This window comes from Elgaria multicarinata, chromosome 7, assembly GCF_023053635.1.
Source record: "Elgaria multicarinata webbii isolate HBS135686 ecotype San Diego chromosome 7, rElgMul1.1.pri, whole genome shotgun sequence".
Classification (NCBI taxonomy): Eukaryota; Metazoa; Chordata; class Lepidosauria; order Squamata; family Anguidae; genus Elgaria; species Elgaria multicarinata.
In genome coordinates, this window is record NC_086177.1 from 84,475,711 (window position 1) to 84,500,516 (window position 24,806).

General features: G+C 38.7%; 1 protein-coding gene across 6 annotated transcripts in view; it reads left to right on the plus strand.

The window, feature by feature from the left end:
- TMEM67 (transmembrane protein 67) overlaps positions 1-24,474 on the plus strand; it is a 33,623-nt gene extending 9,149 nt beyond the window's left edge. For 5 of the 6 annotated variants that reach the window (XM_063130935.1, XM_063130937.1, XM_063130939.1 and 2 more), the window contains 21 exons: positions 1,152-1,306; positions 1,413-1,521; positions 2,656-2,742; positions 3,826-3,891; positions 5,352-5,511; positions 6,367-6,490; positions 6,968-7,073; positions 7,939-7,995; positions 8,192-8,290; positions 9,832-9,930; positions 10,305-10,391; positions 10,996-11,095; positions 12,889-13,028; positions 14,625-14,765; positions 15,880-15,960; positions 16,732-16,848; positions 19,282-19,398; positions 20,361-20,465; positions 21,388-21,490; positions 22,732-22,874; positions 24,253-24,474. In XM_063130935.1, coding sequence (XP_062987005.1) covers positions 1,152-1,306; positions 1,413-1,521; positions 2,656-2,742; positions 3,826-3,891; positions 5,352-5,511; positions 6,367-6,490; positions 6,968-7,073; positions 7,939-7,995; positions 8,192-8,290; positions 9,832-9,930; positions 10,305-10,391; positions 10,996-11,095; positions 12,889-13,028; positions 14,625-14,765; positions 15,880-15,960; positions 16,732-16,848; positions 19,282-19,398; positions 20,361-20,465; positions 21,388-21,490; positions 22,732-22,874; positions 24,253-24,333 — 2,277 coding nt within the window. In that variant the 3' untranslated portion in view covers positions 24,334-24,474. The remainder of the gene's footprint in view (positions 1-1,151; positions 1,307-1,412; positions 1,522-2,655; positions 2,743-3,825; positions 3,892-5,351; positions 5,512-6,366; positions 6,491-6,967; positions 7,074-7,938; positions 7,996-8,191; positions 8,291-9,831; positions 9,931-10,304; positions 10,392-10,995; positions 11,096-12,888; positions 13,029-14,624; positions 14,766-15,879; positions 15,961-16,731; positions 16,849-19,281; positions 19,399-20,360; positions 20,466-21,387; positions 21,491-22,731; positions 22,875-24,252) is intronic. The other variant, XM_063130936.1, reaches the window with a different exon arrangement.
- The last annotated feature ends 332 nt before the right edge of the window (positions 24,475-24,806 follow it).

A 24,806-nucleotide genomic window follows, 5' to 3' on the forward strand; every position in this document is an offset into this window, starting at 1 on the left:
GGTCAAGCTATCCCTGTCCAGGAGAAGCCGTAGTTGGCGAACCAACCGAAGATGGTAAAAGGCACTCCGAGCCATATATATCTGGGGCCCAATACAGTCAAAGCTTAATACACTTTGGAGCTCTATTAATTTCAGTGGGAGAGATTTAAGCAACCACTGAAATCTGTTCCATTTAGATCAAGGGCAAAAGAAAATGTATCCTAACCTCATCCCTAAATGTTTTTTATTCTAATTGTAGTTGTTTTATGTATTTCAGTTGGTATGTATTATTTGTGTGTATGTATGTACTATGTGTGATGTTTGTTTAGATGTTGTTGTTAAAATAAAAATGATAAATGGGTAGATCAATGGGACACCAAAGTATTTAATTCTGGCTGGATTGTGTCATTATTGTTTGTTTAAAATTAATTTAGAAGCAATGATTGAACAGATTATGACACTGAATTTTACAGATTACATTTAGCCCTTACAGTTGAAGATATTTTTGCATTATTACTTCTGATAATAGTTAGATCTTTTTTTTAGAAATTAAACCCAAGTGTTGGTGCCATGCATATATCCGTTGAGGGCAAGACAACAATAACATTTGGTGACGTCAATAGGTTGGATTTAGACATGCCCTTGTGCGAACAGAAGGGTCTCTGATCCATTAAAGACTCCCACTTAAGGAAACAGAGGCAGGTTTTGCAGGTTTTCTTTTCCCCTGTGCCCTCTGAAAGGCTGTGGGAGATAACACTGGGGCTGCAGGGGAAAGGAGGAATTGGTGAAAATCCCCCACTTCCTCCAGTGGATTGTTCAATGAGCGGAACTCATTGGAACTCTGAATTGCACCTAATGCATAACAACAAGACTGAAGAGTGCCAAAAATATTTTCTCAGGATTATATCCAAAATTATGCTAGGGGGGGAAATACAGGGGTTGCTGTTTCTTCACTAGCTCGCATAAGCATCTTCTAGCCTAATGAAGTTATAACAAATTGCACAAACAGAATCAAAGTATTAGATGTGACAAGGAGGAAAATGGTGTTTCCTCAAGAAGCAGAAGTGTTGCATTAACTCAATGACACTAATGGATACAACTCCAAGATTACACATTTATTTCATGTTGAAATACTTTTACACTCTGATAATAATTGTCCTATCTCCTTGCAGCTCTACTCCAACCTTACATCTTGCCAAGCACTTGGAAATATGTGTGTGATGAACATGAATAGTTTGAGCTCTGCTAGCACTGATGCATGTGGTCTATTTCAGTATGTCTACGCAAATACTGCAGGACTTGGCACTGTTCATTCAATATCATTTTGGTATGAAGCTTCTGCTGTTCATTCTTTTGACTCATATATGTTGTATCTTTTATAGACATTAATCACAAAAGGTAGGCTGCAATAAACATTACGTAACTATTTTCAGGAGGCAAAATCTTCCATGGCTATACTACGGTGACCAGCCAGGATTAGCATCACAGGTTCTTGACACAACCCAGTTTCCTACAAGTTTCACTTTTAAAGGAACAAACAAGGTAGGTTCCCCACAATAAAAAATACAACTTGTTTGAATCCAGACTTATGATGGAAGTATACACAGGATCAGTTTTAATATTTTAATGCATTTCCTACCCTGCGGGGCATGCCATTTATTGTAACATAAATTATACTTCAGTATTTATCATGAAAGTAGTAACATAGAAAAATCTGTTGTACAATTATATTTCAAGTGTTCTACACGTAGCATTGAGAAGTGACCAAGTGTTTTGAAAAGGACAGACAGCATATTCGTTGGATCTTCGTTTGAGTTACCTACATGGTCAAACTGACTTTCACTTCCCCAACAGAAGTTGAATTATCTTCAAGTGTTCTTTTGTTGAGTTCATGTAACCATTGTATAGCATCACAGCAGCTCAGCTATTAATAGGAAGGAAGGAAGGCTTGCAGACAGGCTTACTTATTTACTTATTTATTATTGCATTTATATCCCACCTTTTTTCCTCCAAGGAACCCAAGGCAGTGTACATAATTCTCCTCCTCTCCATTTTATTCTCACAACAACAACCCTGTGAGGTAGGCTGGGCTGAGAGTCTGTGACTGGCCTAAAGTCACCCAGTGGGTTTCCGTGGCCGAGTGGGGACTTGAACCCATATCTCCTGACTCCCAGTCCAACACTTTAGCCACTCCACCACACAGGCTCTCTAATGCTAGGCAGATGTATACTGTAAGTATAACTGTCAAATGATGGTTATTGTTTTTCTTAAGATCTAGTAATTAACATGTCCTCCATATTATCTGTTTTATTAAAGCAGTTCTGTCTTACACCTTCGGGACCATGGTGGGCCCGTTTATTAAACAACATTTTGCTTTCATTTCATTGATAATTTTTTTCTGTTCAAATTATGGCCATTGTTCCCCAAGAACATTTTGAGAATAACAAACTAACTGTTCACATCTTCATGATGCTATTCATGTATAGTGAACTAGCTAGACAGTAAATGGTGTGGGGGGGGGGGGGGGCGGGGGGTTGTTAACATTTGATATCAGAATTCCTTGGTAAGATCATTTTACAAAATTGTAGAGGAAGCAGTGAAATACTAATAACATTCTAGGTTTTAAAAAAAAATTGTATATAACATATACTTAAAATATCTCTTGTTTGTTTACAGAACATAAAATTGCAGTTTATCGCAGCTTCGTATGATGTACAGGGAAATTTTCTAAAATGGCAATATTTAGAAGGCGGAATTTTACAGGTAAGGTAAACTTGTGCTTAATTGTATGAACATTATGTTCGTACAAGATGAACTAGATTTGGAGCAATGATGTCAATGAGGACAAAAATGAGCACATAACCTGATGAGTTAATTTTGGAAACATTGTTTTTTGTCACGTGAACATGCTTTCAAACATCAGGTATCTGGAGCCATAGTGTATCTTTTCTTTCTACTGCTTTGTGGTTTGTAATCTGTGCTGGTCAGAAACAAAGAAATGGCCCGGTCTGGTGCTGTGCATCGCTTTGATGAACAAACAGGGATCTGCATAAGCTGTTCACTGTAGTTTTTATAAAAACATTTTGTATTTGAGCTTTCCCTAATATTGAAGCAACTGGGGTGGACTTTGATCACATATTGGGCAGCGTCTAACACTGTTGCTTCTCCTCTGCTAGTTCTATTACGCTTGCAGGATCCACCATGAGCGCAACAGGATCTAGCACTTCCTAAAGGAAACGAGCATAAACACAAATTTCCAGAACAGGACAGATCAGCAGAGCTTTCTTCTGAGAGCTCTGCTACCCTGTGCTGTTACAGAAATGTTACAGTTGGTTCCCATTGCACACAGCAATATTACTGCCCGTTGTTTTGAGTATGTTTCAGATGCTCTATCTGCTTGCTGGAGCCACTGGTTGGAGGACAGTTTGATTATTTGACATGATTTTTGTCTGTTTCAAGTGTGTTGTTAGTGTATTCATGCTACTGGTTTGCTTTCCTCGTCATTTACATATGAAGTTACAGATGGAATTGAGGTGACATATGTGGATGGTAAAGATGGCATACCTTTACCATCCACATATGGTATACTTGGACCTGCTTTTCATGGGGACTTATCTCTGTAATGTTTCAGGTTAATTTGCTTTGGTGGAGGGCAATGTTCCACAAGCAATGGTGGCATTTACTTACAGGACCAACTATTGTCAGGAGGTTGTATTCTGTGCTTGTTACTTTAAATACATCTCTACTTTTTAAAATGTCATAGGTGCAGCAATTTTTTTATTTTGATGTTTAAGAGGTCTGTACTCAAGAATGCCAACTGTTTCATTATAATCCTTTTTATTGCAGCTTTGCCCAGACACTCTGACTAGATTGAATGCTGCTTATATTTTTGGGACAACTTACCAACAAAAAGTAAGCATAATCTGAAATAGTTTAAATGTTTCCATAAAACACATTGCATGTATTATTGGAGAGAAGAAAATAAATATTTAAGTAGAATACCAACTACTACTGTATGAAATCACTTTTCATATTCTCATTGACTGAGTGAGGTGAGATTATTGTAGTCTCTCTTACTATGAGATAAATGAAGTAAGTGGATAAAAATGAAATTACAAAACAATGTAGTATCTGGATATGGATGGTGAAAATTTTGAAGCAAGAAAAATATAATGTATTTAGTTCTTTTTAAAAATCACTTGTTAATCCATACTTGGACCCCAAATACATGAAACAAAAGGGCCTTGTATGACAACTATATGCTTCTAAAAAAAAACCATGGGGCAACAAATTCATGTAAGGACTGTCACTATTGTAAATTTATCTGAGTATTTTTTTTTAACTTTTCATGTTTTGGCTCATTATTGTTCAAGATACCACAGATTAAACTGAAGCTGAGAAACACAATATAAAAATGCCTGGCATAAGAGATTTCTATCTCTTACGGAGAAGTCATGGTAGATAACGCAATGAAAATGTTAACTTGATGTGCAGTGGGTGTGAAAAAGGTGAATTTTGGTTTAGCGATCATGAAATAAAACTGTCAATATTGTAATACTCTTAGACAAATATGTGGTGCAATCACACTTGGAATACAGTTCTGCTGGCTGCATCTCAAAAAGGATATGGTAGAGAAGAAGGAGTTTACAATGTATGGGGCTTTTGAGTTTAGAAAAAAAGGCAACAATCAAGGCTTATAAAATTAGGCATAGCATGGAGATAGTGGATAGAAGTTTGAATCCCTTTTTTATAACACTTGGGTTATCCAATGAAGTTGATTGGCAGAAGATTCGGGCCAGCAAAAGGAAGTACTTGGAATTTGCTAGCACAAGATGTGGTGACGGCCCCTAGCTTAGATGGCTTTAAAAGTGGATTAGACAAATTCATGGAGGATAATGCTATTACTGGCTACTAGATATGGTGAGCTTTATGCTACCTCATAGCTTCAGAGGCCTCTGAATTGCCATTTTCTGGAGAAGAATAGCAAGAGAGGACTTCTGCCATCATGTCCTGTTTGTGAGTGTCTGAGAGACAACTGGGGAAACAGGGTGCTGGACTAGATAGGCTGGTTACGCCTACACAACAGGGCTCTAATGTTCTTAAGAGGACAAATACTTAGAACTACATTCTGAGTCTGATGATCTGCTCAGCGCCACAGTTTATGGAATAGTTTGTATCTCTGTTCTCTAATTTTGATTGCTAGAATGTAATAGGTAGTATATCTTTTGCATTCTGTATTAATAATGAGTACATGTTTTTAATATTAATTCCTCAGGGGAAGTATTTGCGACTTCTGTGTTTTTCAGAGATGTTATTAGAACATTCAATATACATATTTTGTTCTATTTTATTTTTATGACTTTTTTGTACAGTGTACAATTTCAGTTTCCAAGATTTTAAAGGATTATTCCGATCCAGTGTTTTATGATGTGTTCCTTGAGTATTATGATGAAGAAGATGAACAACCATACCTTTGGGCAGTGCCGGTATTAAATTTAAATCTACAGTATAATGAAATGTTTGTGAACCAAGGTACGATTATTTTATTGATCTGACTCTGTTCTTAGTGGGTTTACTTGGGTTATATACTTACATTTTTTTTATATAATTTAAAGCTATTGATACATTCTGTAATTATATTTATGATCCAATATCAATCTGATCTTCCTTTGCATACAATGGCCACATTTGGAAATAATGCTATACTATGTTTAGTATTACATGAATGATCCTTTGGGTCATGTATTTGCCTGTCCCTTCTCCTGCTCAAGTAGTGGTTTAGCCACAAAGGCTAAACTGTGGTTAAGCATTTGAACCCTCAACTGTGGTTTATCTGAACTATTGATTATTGAAACAAGCCAGCTTTATAAATCATGGTTTGAAGCTGGCTTGTTTCAGTAAACCATAGTTAAACCTAACCACAGTTTGTCCAGGTTCAGACATAATGCTAAACTTCAGTTAGTTAAAAACAGAAGCAGAAGCTTCTGATCCTCTTGCAACCACGCTGGAGGAGGACAGGGGAAGGAGGTGCACAGGGGCCCAAGGCTTCCTCACATGAATAACGCTAAGCCATAATTTAGCATTTTATCTGAATGTGATCATTGATTTCAGGGAGAATTTGAAATATAGGTGATTTAAAAAAGTGGTGGAGTTTGAAATGAGTGTCAAAATTGCAATAGATCATTTTTATAATAGCTGCCTGTGGGTTTAGAATTATGGCTTAATAAATATTTATTTGACAATAAAGAAATAATTCAAACTTTCTCTGAAAATTTAACCTAATTTCTTTCGTAGTAAACATTGTCACATATCAGTAATTATTTCATTCTCCTTCTATATTAATGCTTTTCTTTTTAAAAATGTAATTTTACAACTTATTTTTCAAAGGTAACAATATGAACAACTGGCTTTTGACCCGTCGGATGTTCTTGGTGGATACTTTAAGTGGAAGAGAAAATGACTTGGGAAAGCAGCCAAGAGCAATCAGAGTTGCTAGTGAAATAACAATAAGGTAAGTTCACATGAAATTTGGACAAGGCGGTGCCTCAGTTCCAGTTTTCCCAGCTATAATTGATGTTACCATGATCTAACTTACTAGTTTGTTGTGAGCAAAACAATTAAAGATGCACACTAACGGTGCAGTTCAGGTAAGTGTGTCTAGGATAGCAGGCTAACGATGCAATCCTGTACATGTCTACTCAGAAATAAGCTCCACTGAGTTTAGTGGGACTTACTCCCAGGTAAGCATGCATAGGGGCGGATCATAAAGTACTACATTATTGTAAACAATAGTAATGAAATAATTATTTATTATTATTGTTGTTGTTATTGTTATTTGAAATGATAAATTTCATAACCTTAATCCAAAGAAGTAGTAAGAAAACCATGAGCATAGCTGAACCTTTCCATGAAATCTGATGTGCAGTAGTATCTGTAACTCTTTGAGAGGCGTTTCCCAGCGCACTTTGTGTTTTGTACCTTTTTACAGCATTCGTCTTGTGCCTAACACTCAGAGAGGAGCCATCTACCCCCCTCTGATAACAGTTGCCTATAGTGATCTTCTGGTCCAAAATCCTGATACTCAGAATGTAATGGTAAGTTCTTCTTCCATACAATCCGCCCTGCACACACAGGTCCTCTGGGAAGGGTTTACTTCAGTCAGCTACAACTAGGCTGACAACTGTTGCCCAGCCTACCTTTTCTTCTGCCGCCCCTGGACTGTGGGATGGCCTGCTGGAGGAGATTCATCGGCTTAATACTCTCCCTGAGTTTAAGACAGCCATAATAACTAGTCTCTTGTGGCAAGCCTACACAGATGAATTTTAAACCTAAGAATGTAAAGATGCTGTGATTGTTATTTTAATATTGTATTGGTTTTATGTGCTCTTTTAACCAGTTTTATGTATTGTATTGTATTGTATTGTATTTGATGTTGTTCCCCGCCTTAATCCAGAGGGAGGGGTGGGTAAGAAATAAATGAATATATTATTATTATTATCATTATCATTATAATCATCATCATGCTCCTATGTTGGCTTGAAGTTTCTAGGCTTCATTTAATTGTAATTCTATGGCCTAGGTAGTCTCTGTTAAAATCTTCCAGATTCAAGATTCTTCATGTGAACCATAGATATCATTGTATCAGCATACAAAGCCACAATCTCTTTGTCCTATCTGTTGTAAGTGACTATTATTAATTCCTTTCAGTAAGGTTCATGGCTTCAACTGAAGAGCCATGTAGTCACAGCTTTCTCTTACTGTCCTGATGACATGCTCCTGTGTCATCAAGTTCTTGTGACTAAATTTCAAAAATTGTTCAGCACATTAGATTAGCAGCCCATAACGTAAATGTAATGTCACTTATTTTACATTTTATGTACTGTAATTTAATGCAGTATGCAATGTGGCATTTGAATAAGGTTGATTTTAATAATGTGTTAAAAATATTTCACTGTCTAGGTTTCCTTCTCCATCAACTATGAAATGAACCAGTCAGAGGCTCGCATTCAGACTGATGTAAGTTCTCTTTTCTCCAAAAATTCTAATTCCTTCATAATTTCTCTGCTAATTTTTCTAGAATGTGCAGCATAACTCTTTGGCTGCAATCCTAGACACACTTCCTTGGGAGTAAGCCTTGTTGAACTCAGTGGGGCTTACATCTGAGTGGGCATGCATAGGACTGCACTGTTGATGTCTTTTTCTCTTCCTGCAGATAGCACTAGGTGTTCTGGGTGGCCTGGCAGTTCTATGGTCCCTTCTCAAGACTGCTGGCTGGAAGAGGCGTATAGGGAGCCCTATGATTGACTTGCAGGTATGAATGGCTGGAAGTCCTAACTTATATAACACATTTTAAATATATACAACTCGTGCATGCGCCTTCTCATTTTCTGTAATATAAGGTTTGCCCCACTAAGGCTCAGTGCCATAGTACTTTAGTCAAATTGGTCGATCCTGATCATGTTTTCTCAAAAGTAAACCCCACTGAGTTCTATGGGATTTGCTGGCATATGTGTGCTAGGATTGTAGCCTTAGGATATTGTCACATGTACATTGGTGTCAGCAGCATCACGCTGACATAACAAGCCATGCCATTGCAGTATATAAAAGTATGATGTTGTAATGAAATCATAGAACACATGAGTTATGCCTCTGAAGTGCCACTGATATTTAAATTTATGTACTACTCTGGGGATATTCAAAGCATTTTACAAACATATTTCATCTCGATAGTCTTTATAGCAACTTTGAAAATTGGGCCAGTACTATTATCTCCATATAGTGGGAGAGAGGGCAAAGACTAATTGCATAGTGGCTTGCCTAAGACCACCTAGTGTGCTAATGACTGATGTACACAGGTGATGTGCTTTCCATTGTAGGACTCCTTTCATGTCCTTCATCTATGCTGTTGGGGGAAGCATTAAGAGTAGATTATGGATGAAGCAATCTCATTAACTGGAGTGAAGAGGTGGCTACTTGACTTTTCAGATCTAGGGAGACACTGGGTGTGTGTGGCTGGTATGTGGGGTTAACTGAGAGACTGTCAGGTGTGAACCCCTATGAATGTTTATAGGATCATGGGCAACTATACAATATGGAAGATTTTGGTGAAACAAGGAACGAGCCCAGGTGTTGCCAACAATGGCCAAAATTATGGACCAGAAGATGGTCCATGTTCATAATAAACAGTATGAAGGAGAAGTAGAGGTGAATGGAGCCAGAGTTGCAGATAATCAGTCTAAGGAAGCAGAGACTGAGGACTGGGGAATAAATCAAGGAACATAGGAGTTAGTTCAACTAACTCAGTGTTGTCTACACTGACTAGCAATGGCTCCTCAGGATTTCAGACAGGAGTATTTCCCAGCCCTACCTAGAGATGCCAGGAGCCCCCCAAGGCAAACATTTTGTGAGAGCACCCATAAAAAAATTCAACATTCCAGACGTGGCCATTGACCCAGAAAGGTTGAGGACCCCAGATCTATTATATAAGAATGCATTTCAACACCTTCTTTGAAGCAATGCCTCTGCCCTATCCCTGCAAGTTCACGATGCAGGCTCAGTTGTCTGGAGGATCATTGAAGGTGATGAAACCGTGTGGCAAGAGTAGCACTGTCATCCATGCACTGTGTTGGTTACTTGCATAAAAGCAACAATAAGAAAGTGGGCAGAACTGTTATTTAAATACAGTTCCAAATTGGTGTCTCTAACACCAACAGTCCTGCTGCATTTTCTGAAACTCAGCTGTGAAGTCTCTGTGGCAGTGCTGTCTGAAAGTAGCATCTCTCTCTCTCTCTCTCTCTGATGAAATAATTTGTCCCCCATTGTGTCTAATAAATATATATTCTGACATTTTAGACAGTTTTGAAGTTCTTGCTATTCTACGCTGGAGACCTTGCAAATGTTTTCTTCATCATCACAGTGGGAACAGGGATTTATTGGCTTATATTCTTCAAAGTAAGTATTGTGTTTTTGGGGTGTGTGGAGTAAGATGAATAAACAATTTTAAATATATATGACTTCTAAACATTTACATGTTTATTTTCCCTTTGGGCTTTTCTCACCAGACCATTGAGGCAAGTTGTACCTGTAAAATATTCTGTGTGTTTGTCCTTATACCTTCCATTCACCTCTTCCTCTCACTTCAAATGTGCTTGCAGTAGTAAATAGGACTTGTTAAAATGCTTCAGATCCTAATTTTCCTCAAGCTTGGTAACTCTTCTGCAAAAGCAGTCACTATTTTATAACCAGATGTGGAAGCTGGTGTAATATGATTAAACGTGCATGTAGTTACAGCCTCTTTCCGATAATGAAGGTCCTTCCCTCCACAGGCACAACAATTTGTCTCTGTTCTCTTACCCCTGCCAAGTCAAGAAGACTATTTTGTGTCTTATGTTGGGTGCGCTTTTGTTCTGAAGGTAAGCACGTTACCCTTCCGATACTGTGGCTGTGTTTGTTTTCCAGGTGTAAAACATGTTACAGTTTATCAGTGCTAGATTGAAAAACGTGAGCATTCATAAGGCTAGGGGTGCAGAACAAATGATTGAAAAGGGTGAGCATTTATTACACCAGGGGTGCAGAATTGCCCTACATCAGGCCCTCCGCTGGCTAGATAGCATCAGTGGGCTTGGCCTTGCTCACTGATGTCATTGGCCCATCACCTATTTTGAGAGAATCATGGAGAAAAGGACTCTGCCAGTGCTGGAAGGACAGCCCTTCCTAGTGCTAGCTGAGTCAGGTGCCTCATCCATATGCCTTTCACTGTCCTCATCAAAGGAATATTTATTCAGCACTGGAAAAAGCATTCACGTACCACACACAGATACACACACACACAGTTTATGGATACTGGAGAGAAATTGGGTTGTTGTCGTTGTTTCTTCCATTTCTACACCCAACTCTGCGATTGTACTATAAATGCTTATCTATGTGTAATTCTGAATGGTGACTGTGTATTTTTAATTCGTTGTCTTCCTAAATGCTAATGTAAGTTTATTTTGTACCATTAAATGATTTCCTTAGGCCCTGCAATTTCTGCATCTGCTTGTTTCCCAACTTACAGTAGATATCTTTTTCATTGACTGGGAACGTCCTAAAGGAAAAGTACTTAAAGCAGTTGAAGGTATTTGAAAAGCAGCTTTTGTGTATAACCAGAGCAATTGAATTATGATATGTGTCTTTTCAAAGGGGTGCTTAACTTTATTACATGCCGTTTGTAAGAAAAGGATGTTCGTTACAGTATTTCTCTCTTTTTATGTTTCCCTCAGTGGGTGGAAATACCATTAGTGAACTGTATTGGTGATTGACTACTGGAACTTCATTCATTCACTCATAATCGTGCTGGGGCTGCAGAGCTGAAGGGAGACACACTCTGCCCTCTGCTATTGGGCAGGGGAGATTTCACTTCTTGCCTCCCAGGAAGAATACCATGGCAAGGGGAAGACCAGCCTGGCCTCTGCCCATCAACCAGAGTGGGAGCAGTTGCAGGCAGCTTGCTTCCCCCACTTGCTGCCATTAAAAAAACCCACTGTTCTAACTGCCAGTTGCCCTGGGACTGCAAAAGTGGTGGGAAGCACCGCCCTGGCCTCTGCAATTGGTCAAAGGGACAAGGGCTGCTGTGTCAGTTACAGCACCTATCCAAGCAAGACCACCAGCAAGGGAAGATCAGCCAGATACCTCTTTCCAACTTAGCCCTTTGTTCTGGCCTCATTAAACTGATCTTTCTTCTTTTCCTCTTCCCTTGTGATTTGTCTTCTTAGCTCCTGCCATCAGGCTTACAAACTGCCTTTCTCTCTATTTGTATTGATGTGATCTGCTTTGGAAGACATTTGTCCAAAAAGCAGAATAAAAATTTAAATTAAAAAAATAGAATTTTCACCCCACCTTGTAACTTGAGCGCTTACAGTAGTTTTTAAAACAAACCAACTAAGATCTTTAGCAGTGGATTTGGCCAACTAGTCACAATCTAGACGCAAGGGAGAGGCGATCATTCCTGTTTAAAGAAGTAAAAGAAGTTGTGTGTATACCTACAAGAATCCCTATCCATAAATATTGCAGGTAGCAGGTTTTGCTCCTTAACTGTATTACAACAGATATTGGTATGCTTTGAAGTCTTAGGTCACAATACAGCCAAGGTTAAGCACCTCTTCAGTTTCATTGTTTCAGCGGGTTGAATGCTAATCTTGTCCTCAAGTCAGGAGTGGGGAACAGAGGCTCTCCAGTTGTTGTTGGGCTGCAACTTCCATCAGCCTTAGCCAGCATAGCTAACAGTAAGGGATGATGGGAGCTGGAGGACTGCACAGGCCCCATCCGTACCATAATTCTTCCATTCAAATCATTGGAACGAGAGAGAGAGAGAGAGTATTGCTTTGGTTAATCTGTGCTTGTAGTATGTACCTGACCAACTTGTGGCCTCCAGATGTTTTAGCCTCCAACTCCCATAATCCCTTACCATTGCCTATGCTGGCTAGGGCTGATGGGAGTTGTAGGCCAGTGTATCTGGAGAGCCACATGCATGATAGAAACCTGCTGTAGTAAGACTTGATTGGTCTCAGCTCAAACACCTTCCCCAGCCAGGTACTCTCCAGATGTTATAGATTACAGCTCCTATCCTCCCCAGCTAGCATGGTCATTGTTAGGAATTGTGGTCCAAAATATCTGAAGGCAACCAGTGTGGAAGGCTGGGGTAAGGAGGATAAGGAATGTGTGTGTACCAGATCTTTAACATGAACCTGCTTCTATTGGAATATGTGAAGTAGCCTCAAAAAATGAGGAATTCCCATCTCCCAGCTGTAGTCAGTTAAAAGAAAGTTTTTACAGGACATGTGCCTCCACTAATAATTTGTGATGCTCCTGTGCTTTCATCATTGGTGCTAAAGTTTAAGACCTTTTCAATCTGAAGTTTCTTTTCCATAGGAGAAAATGGCGTAAGAAGTATTTCCGCACCAGTCAGCATATGGAGAACATATTTCATAGCAAATGAGTGGAATGAAATTCAGACCATCAGAATAATAAATCCCCTCTTTCAAGTGCTTGCTGTTCTCTTCTTTTTAGAGGTGATTTTCACATTTCATGACTGGCTGTTTGCTAATTATAGTTTCCAAACTTAGTATGTAGGTAGCATTCCAGGATTTAGTTAGGTGAGCTGATGAGAGAGTGTGGCCGAATGGTATGCTGCTGCATTTATATTAATTAAATTTAAAACTCTCATCAGTTATCACAGTTGCATATTAAAGGCAAATAGCCTTTTTAATCTATTTAGCATTAAATCCGTGGAAAAGTGTGTGTATGTGTGTGTTCCAGCTGAATAAAATGGTTAGCTGATGCTTTTTACCTTTTAACACATTCTGAGACACAGGTGAGGACCAATTATCTCATGCATTTATCATTAATAAGCAAGACAAAATTCTGTGTTAACACTATTTGTTTGTAATATGCATTGCTGTTACTTGTGCTGCTTTCACTTTGGATTGGAATTGCCATCAATCCCTTTGCAGCTTTAAATTTTGGCTGCCGAGTGATATCTGTGCACCAGGAAGTGAAACAAGTTGCTTAGCTTGACATCACAAAGCAGGATTACAATCAGCGTTTATTCATCTGAATTGTCAAATATTTACGTTCCAAGGCTAAAATTATGCCGCGTTGGGGTTATTTTGTGCTAAATCAACTAAAAATAGTTCAGCTGGTTTTGAAGAGGGACTGAAAGAAAATGATAGCAAAGTTCATTAATTCCTTGTGTTTTGAGTTTTACAAATTCTCTTCTGATTCATCTAGCACAGCCTTCCTCAACCTGGGGCGCTCCAGATGTGTTGGACTACAACTCCCAGAATGTCCCAGGGAGATGCAGTCCAACACATCTGGAGCGCCCCAGGTTGAGGAAGGCTGACTAGCATAACTAGGTACATCTGCATCATAAGTGTAAGTCTTTCTATATCACAGTAAGGGCTATAAATTATTTTTATTTGAATAAAATTGGAGATTGACAAAGTATTAGCTCCTGTTTTGAGCTCTTGAGAAATACACCAAAGCTGCTGGAGGTGATTGCGACGTAACAGACCCTTTACACTAGGCCTGCCGCATAAATCCTTCTCAGGCCAAGCACCACCACCTGAAAACCTGAGGGAGGGTTAAATAAATCCTTTCCCCTAGCTATGAGGGAGACAGGTTTAATATAGGATCTCTCAAAATATACTGTGGGAATACTCTGGTGTGGGTGTTTAATGACTGTAAGGCAGGTAAATAATGCCAAGCTGACACATGGTATTTGGTAGCTAACAAAATAATAATAAGTTTATTGTTATTTAAAAGCTTTAAATAAAAATATAATACTTTCAATCCTGCCTGGTCTAAACTCTCCACACACCAACCGCCTCACTCTCTTCACACTGATCCTAAGTCCGTAGAATCCAAACACTTCTTACTCTCCTCACACACATTCAAACTCACAGACTCATACCCACTCAAAAACTCCCAACACTCTCCTTATATACTCCTTTCCCCACCACCACCTATTACATCATAAACCACACCCACTTAGTTCTAACATTCCATACTTTTCAGACATACAAACTAGACATATACAAGATACTCAATTGTGGGGTAATGCCACACTAATGAATTTTGTACAATTGTTTTTAAAATTATCTTTTCAGGTTGTGGGGTTTTCAAATCTGGCCTTAATGGATTCTTCTTCCAGTCTTACTAGAAGCCCTGAAAGTTACATAGCTCCCTGGAGTCGAATTCTGAGATATGGTGTGTCTGCTGCACTTTGGCTAGTCATTGCCATAATACAGGTAAAGCTTTGGGTTAATGTATTTTTAACTGTCTTTCAAATGATTTTATTGTTTATAAATCAGTATGTTGTGCAAGTCTGATAAAACACATCAATTACTACTACAGGAGTTCTCAAAAGTTATCATACTGATCTGTTCTAATCAAATGGAACCTCTCCAAGGTGGATTTGCATGCTCACCGTATGCATCAAATACTGTCTTTCTTTCTTTTTAGTCCAGAGAGAGGATAAGCAAAGGATAAGCAAAGCAAATACAATCTGAAAAAAGGGAATTGCTAGGTCACTTCTAGTTCATTGGTCAACAACCTGAGGTGATGGCAGAAGGAGAAGATAGAATACACTTCACCCATCATTCCACATTGAAATTATTGGGGATTTTACACACATTACATCCCGGTTCTTACCTCTCTTTGGAATTGCCCCCACGTTCTTGGGGGAAGGTGTGGGGGAGAGACAGAGTGGCTCAGTTCAGACAACGTGTTTCTCTATGCAGTGGGGAAACTCCACTCAACGGTTGAGTTTGTAGGGGGTACTTACCACACAACGTGATCTAACTCCACCGTTGTGTGACTGTGGGCACCTGTGGAATTGAGTAAAAGGCAATGCAACGTTTGATTGACAGTTCCTCCACCCTCTCTCCTCGTCCTCCTGATGGTATCCCATCAGCCATTACTGCAAAAAAACCAACCTGGTGGGTCTCCTAGAACAGTGCTCCCTCCTTTTGCCACTCTTGCTAGAGAACTCTGTAGCCAGTGGGAAAAGTCAACGCAATGCAACAGAGAACTCCATGGAGCCCAACACACAACATTTGTGCAGAAACTCTCCTCTGCAATAGCATGGATATTCAGCATGGAGTGTTTTCTAAAACTAACTCCACCGTGGTGTGGAGTTTCCCCTCCAGATAACACATTTCTCAACAGGTGTGTAAAAACTCCACTGTGGAGTTCTAAAACCACTGTTGAGAAATGTGTTGTCTAAACTGAGCCAGTGTCTGAGACTTTACAAACCAGTGGTACTACACACAGTCGGTGGCTTGTGCTTTTCATTTCTCTATTTTAGGTGAGCTAATTTTAAAGCAGATTTCATGAACTCATTGTTAAATTGATCTGTTACAGATGGTGTACTTTTCGGTCTTCTATGAAAGATTTGTAGAAGATAAGATAAGGCAGTTCGTTGATTTGTGCTGTATGAGCAATGTAAGTATTCTAATTGGTAGCTTTCTTCACTAAGGGTATTAATACTTTAAAATGTGGCATGGATATAGTTAGCTTTACTTACCAGTTAGTATTGTCTAGTAAATGCTAACCATATGTCCTGTTCTTGATCCCTTCTAATTTCTTTACCAAAACCGCAACAGGGTTTGATTTCTTGCCCGTTTCTGTGACCAGTACTCTGGATAAGGATATCCAATCCATAGTTTATTAGACTTGGAGAGCTTCCAACAGTATTGTGGGAATGTTGTCAATCCTGGGAATACAATAGCCTAGTTTCCTGAATCCAGAAAGTACCTAGAAAGAATATAAACCTGTTAGTATATTTCTTACAGTTTTTAATATCCTGTGTAATGACAGCTGAACCCAAAACCTGGGTTTTCATTATTCTGCCTTACTGCAACTGTAACTAAATTCAAGCCACAACCCTACCCTCTTACCCCTGCAGTCGTGTGAGAGGGGAATTGCACACTCAAATGTACCCACATTCTCGCAAATGCACCCATGCACACTGTTTCATACATGCCTTAACAATAAAAATATTCCCCCTTTTCAAAGTGTATTGTTGTGTACTAGCTGCAGCATGGTGATGGTACTACAATTGCAAATTACATTAGTGGCCCAAAATTGTGCTTTTTATGGCATTTGCATTTATGTTGTACCCCACCTCGATCCGGAGGGAGAGGCGGATAACAAATAAGATGATGATGATGATGATGTGTTAAGATGCTGAATTTTCTTTTCCTCGCTTTGTAGATTTCAGTCTTTCTGTTGTCACACAAATGCTTTGGGTATTATATTCATGGACGATCTGTGCATGGCCATTCAGATACCAATATGGAAGAGATGAATATGAACCTAAAGAGGGAAGCGGTATGTAAAAGAACTAGAAATGAGGAGGACTTCTTATTAAGGGCATAAGTGGGAGTTGGTGCATAGGAGGTGTTATACTTCTGCTATACTCTACAGCAAGATCTTCATGCCCTCCTTAATTGTTGTTGTTGTTAATAATAACAACAGTATGATTTTTATTTTGGTCTCCTATCACTAACAAATTTCAAGTAAGAAGGAAAGTTGCAATAAATATGCAAGCTTAATATGATATACATGGGGGGAAATGTTTTTGTACCATAGTATATTTTAATATTCTCCTATAAATTTATTATACCTTTTTTGACAGTTGTTTATATTGCAATTCATTGGTGATATATAAACAGCGCAGCTCTGAAGAAAAATGTACCATGTATTTAACTGCATAGGTTCACCAAGTGGTTTATGTCCTAGCTCAGTGAATTTTTTTACATTTTTTCACACAGTTGACCCCTATGTTTTATCAGCAACAGTGTAACAACATAAAAACAAAATTAATTGTTAAAAACAGTACAATACCCATATATGCCAATGAACATAAGAAGAGCCATACCTGGATCAGACCAAGGGTCCGTCTAGTCCAGCACTCTGTTCACACAGTGGCCAACCAGCCATCGGCCAGGGATGAACAAGCACGACATGGCGCAACAGCACCCTCTAACCCATGTTCCCCAGCAGCTGGTGCACACAGGCTTATTGCCTTGAATATTGGAGATAGCACACAACCATCAGGGCTAGTAGCCATTTAACCATTATCATAGCAATTAACCGCCAAGTCTGATATCTTTTTACTCAGGTTCTTGAGGCTGACTCTTTTCATTTTTTGCTGCAATAGACTAACATGGCTACCTCTGCAGAAAAACCTAAAGAAAAAAACCTATGGGTCACCTAAGTGCCCATGTAGACAAAATATAACTTTTCTGAAACAGGACTCAACCTATGTACACAGCTGATGTTTGCTCACAGACCTAATCGGTTCTTTGGATCTTGACCTTAATTTCTTTAAACCTGTATTTTTTTTTCCTACTTGTTCTTTCTGTAACTGTAATCAATCAGCGTTTCTAGTGCAAAATGCCTATGCATTCATTCATCTTGCCAAGCTTAAGGCACTTATATTCCATCACTGTCAATTAATATATAATTAATCTATCTTAATTCTTTATCCTTTCAATTTCTGCTGCCACCACTGAATTTTTAATGAAACCTTATTCCCCTTAGCACATTACCAATCCTATTATCATAGTGTTATAGGCATGTGATGAACAGACATGGAGATTTATTTTAAAAATAAAATATTTTCATATTTATTGAAACCTTATAATTAAATTTAATAATATATAAGACTGTGTGTACTAACTCCTTACTTAAATTGATGTCTTTTCTTTAAGGAAGCTGCTATTACCTAATCCAAATTCACTTCCTTAATTAAAACCCAGGTGCCAAATACCCATTTTCCTACTTCAACCCAAGTTAGTTCTCCCAGAATGACACAGAGGACTAGTTCTATGTCTAATCAGGAACTGACTGGAAAAATATAGGGCTGAATAAAGTCTCTCAAGATGGACCTACAACTTCTTGAGATAAACAATCTTTTATTGGCATACTGCTTCAGTTTCCCCTTAAGTTTTCTTTCTGGTCAGGGATTGAGAAGAAGGATACCTCAAAGAATTCACTCAGTTGCTTGCTCCAAAGTCATCCTACTTCTTGAGGCTAACTGCCTTCCACTGTAAATCTGGCCAGAACCTTTCCTGGAGAACTGCTTCCAGAGTCTTCCTATCCTTGTTAGTTGCAACTCCTGCCAAGTCCTGCCTTCACTGATTCCAGAATCTTCCCTCCTCCTCCTCCTCCTTCTTCTTCTTCCTTTTGCCTAGGCTTCTTTTTTCACTGACCCTCAACAGTTTAGGGACTGCCCTTTTGTATACCCTCTGTCAGGACTCTCTGACCAATGACCTTCTACCAACTTGATGTCTTCCAGCCCATTGGCTTCTATTTTTAAGCCAATGAGAGTCCCTAGAATGTTAACTCGCCCATCAGAACTTGCCCTTTTTGATCCTAAAATATAAACCGACAAACTTGAATTTTCAAAATGGCAGCTCACACCGCAACAAGAAGTCCCATGGTAAAATTTACCCACTGTGACTTCTCATTATGTCCAAACCAGCTCTAAAAAATCATAGTGTGGCTTCAGTTAGAGATATCCTTTTCACCTCTCACTACAAAAGAATTGCAATCACAATAATATCACCTCCCATAATACATTCTTGTTTTTACATTTGTATAACATTTAAATAATATTTTACCTTGGTATTCTTGATTCTCCACAAAGGGCAGAAATAGATGTAAAAATACAACTATTCTTAAAAGTGCCAGAGAATTTCTTGAGTTCATTCTTTGTGCGCATCATTGCGATAATTGTACTTTGCGTCATTTCCTCAGGAAAATCTATGTAGTCAAAGAGGTTTGTTACCAAATACAGATGGCCAGACATTTCAGATTTCTATTTCAAGTAAGATGAGGCAGCAATATGACAGAATTCATGAAACATTAACAAGGGTATGTATATTATTGTTAGACTGTTTTCTGTCCTATATATTTAAAATGTGGTGTGTGGTGTGTGTGTGTGTGTGTTTTAAAAAAGGTTCAAAAAAGAAAGAGAGAGGGCAGTATCCAATGTTGTCACTTTACTTACACAATTGACATAGCATTAGCAAAAACCCATCACACCAGCCTACGCTATTGGTGTTGCGCCAGAGGTCACTTACGCTGGCACTTCAATTGTATAAGCAGAAGGGCAGCATTGGATCTTGCCCATAATATCTTCCACAGATACATTTCTCACTCGTGTATATCCTTGGGCAGCCAATATATCTTCATTCTCCTGCCAATGCATTGTATGCATGGAAACATGGTTGGAGTTTACAGTTATACAACTGTATGCTGGGATGCATCCCTGTGAGCTGGGGCCCTGTTACGAAGAGTGTAATTTTGTGTCAGGGTGCTTCCAGACACAAAATGTTGTTGGACCCGCTGTAAAATACAAATGATGCAGGGCAATGGCACGATAAAAGCCTCATCTCAAAGCACCCAAGATGCATTGCAGAAACCAGATATTCAAATTAAGGGTGAGACACAAGATCTAGAACATATTTTTTTTGCACATCCTCAGAACTGTATTTAAAAATGAGATCTGAACTGAACTATAAAAGATAGGGCTTTTTCTTTCTTTTCACCTGCCTGGTTCTGTGATCTTGTCTACTGCATAGAAGCATCTCCTTTGAACCTCATAGTGTAGTGGATTCTTGGGTAATATGAGTGCATTACAATATAACACAGTTATATATGATATTGTCGTAAGGGTGATTTTTTTTAAAAAAAAAGGGGGGGGGACAATCAAGTACTTCATTGCCTGCCTTCAGAGTCTAAGTGTGAAGGCATCGGAAACTTCCCAGTTATTTCACACACCCAAGAGAGACCCCAGGTTTGCATGTTTCATACTCTTTTCTTTCTCCTCCCAGAAACATGGTCCTGTTCGGCTCTTGAATTCATCTGCAACTACATTTGAACAGAGCACTAAAGCATACCATACCATGAATAAATTTCTAGGGTCATTTATAGATCATGTATGTATTACGACTGACATTTAATTAAAATATTGAATGGTTATTTTGATATGGGGGGACTGTGATTTTTTTCCTTTGTTTTAGGTAAGCCTGTAGACTAGGTACTACATTGTATTGTATAATAATAATATATTTATTTATTTGTTACCCGCCTCTCCCTCTGGATCGAGGCAGGGTACAACACAATTAAAAACAACATAAAATACATAAAACTAATTCAAACATTTTAAACCAGTGCATCATTAAAAACAGCACACCATTAAAAAAGGCATCTTAAAATTAAGCTGGGTAGGCCTGCCGGAAGAGATCAGTCTTTATGGCTTTCTTAAATTCTGGAAGACCGTTAAATTGACGAATCTGTCCCAGCAAGCCATTCCACAAACTGGGAGCGGCAGAAGAAAGATCCTCTGGGTAATAGTTGTCAGCCTTGTTTTTGTTGGCTGGAGTAAATTCTTCCCAGAGGACCTGAGTGTGCGGGGCGGATTCTATCCTGCAATCAACACTATAGTGATTTCCTTTCTAATTTCTATGTAATTTGTATTCAATGTAGTGCCCATGATGTGGAACTACCTGCCCTGGGAGACCCACCTCAGTCCCACAGTTGCTTTCCCGTTGCCTTTTGAAAGCTTTTTTATTTCATCAGGCCTTTTGCCTGACCCGTGTGTGATTGATTGATTGATTAATTGTTTTGTTGCTCCCTTCTGAAATGTGTGGTTTTCTTTTCATTTTTATTTTTTTCCCAGCTCTCTTTGTTGTGTTTTTAAAATGGTTACAATAGCGTTATGGTTAGCTTGTAATTTGTTACATTATCCACTTTGAGCACAAATAAATAGTGTTTGCCCTTGCTGTTTAGTTCTAGTTTTATAATGCAAATGTTCTTTAGTTTTATTTAGGGTTGTTGTTGTGTTTTCCACTTTTATAGGTTCATAAGGAAATGGATTACATTGTAAAAGACAAATTGTTATTAGAACGAATCCTTGGAATGGAGTTTATGGAACCAATGGAAAAGAGCATCTTTTATAATGGTATGATCAACCTCGATTTTAGATTTTTATTTTATGCAAGCAGATGAATCCAAACTGCTTGTGCTTGAATGAGCTCCAGTCATTTCTTTGACGGAGCACTTTAATGCTTCAGAAGTATGCAAAAAATATAGTAAACCATGTAGAATTGAAATTTTCCAATTCTTGATGGATATCCTAGGAGGAATAAAATCTGTCTGCAAATAAATTGCATAACAGTAGGCTAAGGTAAGATATATCTTAAATAGGAAATATCATTATGCATCTGGCTAAGCAGCGTTTCACTGCACAAATTGTCCTGGCTAATGGCTCCCTTAAAGCTGCTGTAGCTTCATCACCATTACAGAATTCTAAAGAGCTGTTCCTTGAAACTGTACACCACCTTTCGAAGGCCTTTTCTCTCAACGATGTCAAGACTTCAGCTGCTCTTAGAGGTCAGAGGAGAAGGAGTATCCTACTTTGTAGTGTTTATTCAGTTAGAACCTGTTTCATCTTAACCGCTGTAATGCTACCTGAGCTTTTGCAAGCATAATTAAAGAAGCTTGCCAAGCATAGAATTAATCTTTAGCTTCCATATTTGTGCTGCTAGAAGTAAAGCTGATGGATGAAGTCGTTATACTTAACACAGTCTTGTAAATAAGGCCACAAAAGGGGTTAGCCTGCAAAACATGTTACAAGCCTGCTAAGAAGGGAACAACCGCAACCATTATGGAAATGCCGGCTACCAGCTTATCAGGCTAGTAAAAACAAATGCCTTCTACCAAGGGGACAGGCGAAGTTGGAATGATGTGATCCATCTCTCATCTGCCAACCTGTTGCATTTCTATGCTAGTTGTAGAAGAAGAGACTTTCCTTCCTCTGCAGAAATCAAGCAGACTGCTAGAGGAAGGACAAAGCAATCCATCCCTCCTCTACTAGCCTGCTCACTCACCTGTATGGAAGTTCTGGTCACCAAAGATGATCATGTGAGTTGTTAAATACAAGGTTGGCTTAATGGAAGGAAATACAGAAGTTAGTCCATCAAAGCTATGGGAATTGGTTGCTTGAAACTGCATTTCCATAGGCATTTAATTATGAAAAGAATCTTGAAGCACTGTGATGCTCTAATAGAAATTCCAAATTTACAAATACATTGGAGACATAAGGAAAGGTCACAAAAGATAAAAGTTGATGTATCATACAGTATAGCTGGCTTTCTCATTTGTTATACAGGTTTCCTTAGCAGGTTATTTTCTTTCTTGCAGATGAAGGTCATTCTTTCAGTGATGTTCTTTATTATGGCAATGAAGCTATACTTCTCATCTTTGACATGCTGTTTTTTGCCATTGTGGATATGGCTACACAAAATTTTGTTTTAGCTGCTGTTCTTACATATTTACAACAAGAGGTAAAACTCCTTATTGGAAGTTAACTTTATTATTGTTGTTGTTCATTCCTAAAATTGCTTAACACTATCCAAGAATTAAAAATAAAACCGGTGCTGCTTACAGCTTTACAATTTAAATGGAAAGACAAAACACACTAGAAAGGAAAGCAAAAGGAACTATTGTAAAATATGTTAGGTGTTCCTGTGAAAAGATATAGAACATTAACGTAGTCTGATATGTTAATGCACTATTGGGCCTAGACTTCAGGCTGGCTTATCTCTCCCAGAAAAGGATATGTATAGGATCTTTCCCTTCCACTACCTGTCTCAAGTATGGGGCAAGCTGATTTGTATAAATTCAGTTTGCAAAAGCCAAATAGACGTCTCTGTAAGGCAGTTAGCGCAGAACCATCCATTATGACCCCACTTCCAAGTAAAACATGTATTGCTCAAGCAACATATGACTGCAGTAGTTCTGTTGGGTCTTAGGATGCTTTGGCATATGGAGTGTAGGATTTTCAAGGAGACCTACACTTGCTAATCTGACAAATTTAAAATGGATAATGTAAGTCCTGTAGCCTGATCTAGACCCAGCAGTTCATAGGATTCTAAGTCCCAGCCTTTGTACAAGAGTTGATTTGGCACTGGCATAGACCCAATTCCAGCTTCGGCAAACTCTTGAATAATACCTGCAAGTAGCCTCCAAGGAAAGGGAACACTTGCTGCCACAGCACATCAGGGGTGGCTGCTGCTGCTGCTCCTGTTCTGGTGATGAGACTATTCTCCGGTCCCACTACCATTTGCATCCTCCTGCTATTGCTGGGACAAAGACACTATGCAATGCCGGTAGGTTCATATCTTGTTTGCTTTTGATGGTCTTTCTTGTAGGTCTCCAGAGGCATTTAACAATATATCCATAGAAATACATGTTTGTTCCTTTTTCTCCCGCACATCTCTATTGCAACACTAACTAGACAGTCATTATAAAGTTCTTTGCTACTCTGGAGTTGTCAACACAACCAAGTAGCAAGCTCTATTATATGAAATTTGCTATTCCTTTTTCAGAAGGGCATTCTGTGATGGGAATGCAAGGCATCTGGAGATAAATTATTATAGCCCAGTCTCTTGGAAAAGTTGCTTCCATTAGGGTTATTATTAAGATGGCAAAAACAACCAACTTTTGTGTTCAGCCCATTATGCTCACTGATTATTATGTGAGACACTTAACTTGGTTTGATCATACTTGACAAATCTAGGGCAGTAATCTAAAATGAGATTAAAAAGCACCAAGCATTCTCATAACAGCCAGTCCTATGGCTATACAACCTGTCAAATGCTATACAGGTAGTATTGTGTATGATTTATGGCATAACATTTGAAGCTGGTTTTGTATTTTCAGATTTTTAGGTTCATTCGTAATACAGTTGGACAGAAGAATTTGGCATCCAAAACGTTGGTGGATGAAAGATTTCTTATATAAATGAATATGAAAACTCTAGCTCATGAAAAGTCACATGAAAGGAGGATTCATTTTCAGTACTATGTAAATATTAATGTATAGTATTTCTCTTTCATATTGTATACTAAAAAACTGAAGTGTTTTTTTAATGGATTAAATATTTTTCCCCTTGTAATGGCTGATTAATCGCATGGCTTAAAATGGGTGGAGATTTTTTTTTTGGCCTGAGAGCCATGTTACCATCTAGAACGCCTCTTAGGGGCCACATACCAGCAGTGGGTGTGACTTGTGCCCAGAGTGGCTTTGGCCACCTCTCTATCACTCACACACCCCATTCACTCTATCACTCACACACACCTTGCCTCTCCATATGCTCTCCCTCTCTCTCTTTCATATACACATGCACACATATTGTTCCCAGCACCACCTTGTCAGCTAATCCATGTAGATCGACTGGGAAAGGAAGGATTCCTTCTGCAGCTAATTCATGCAGA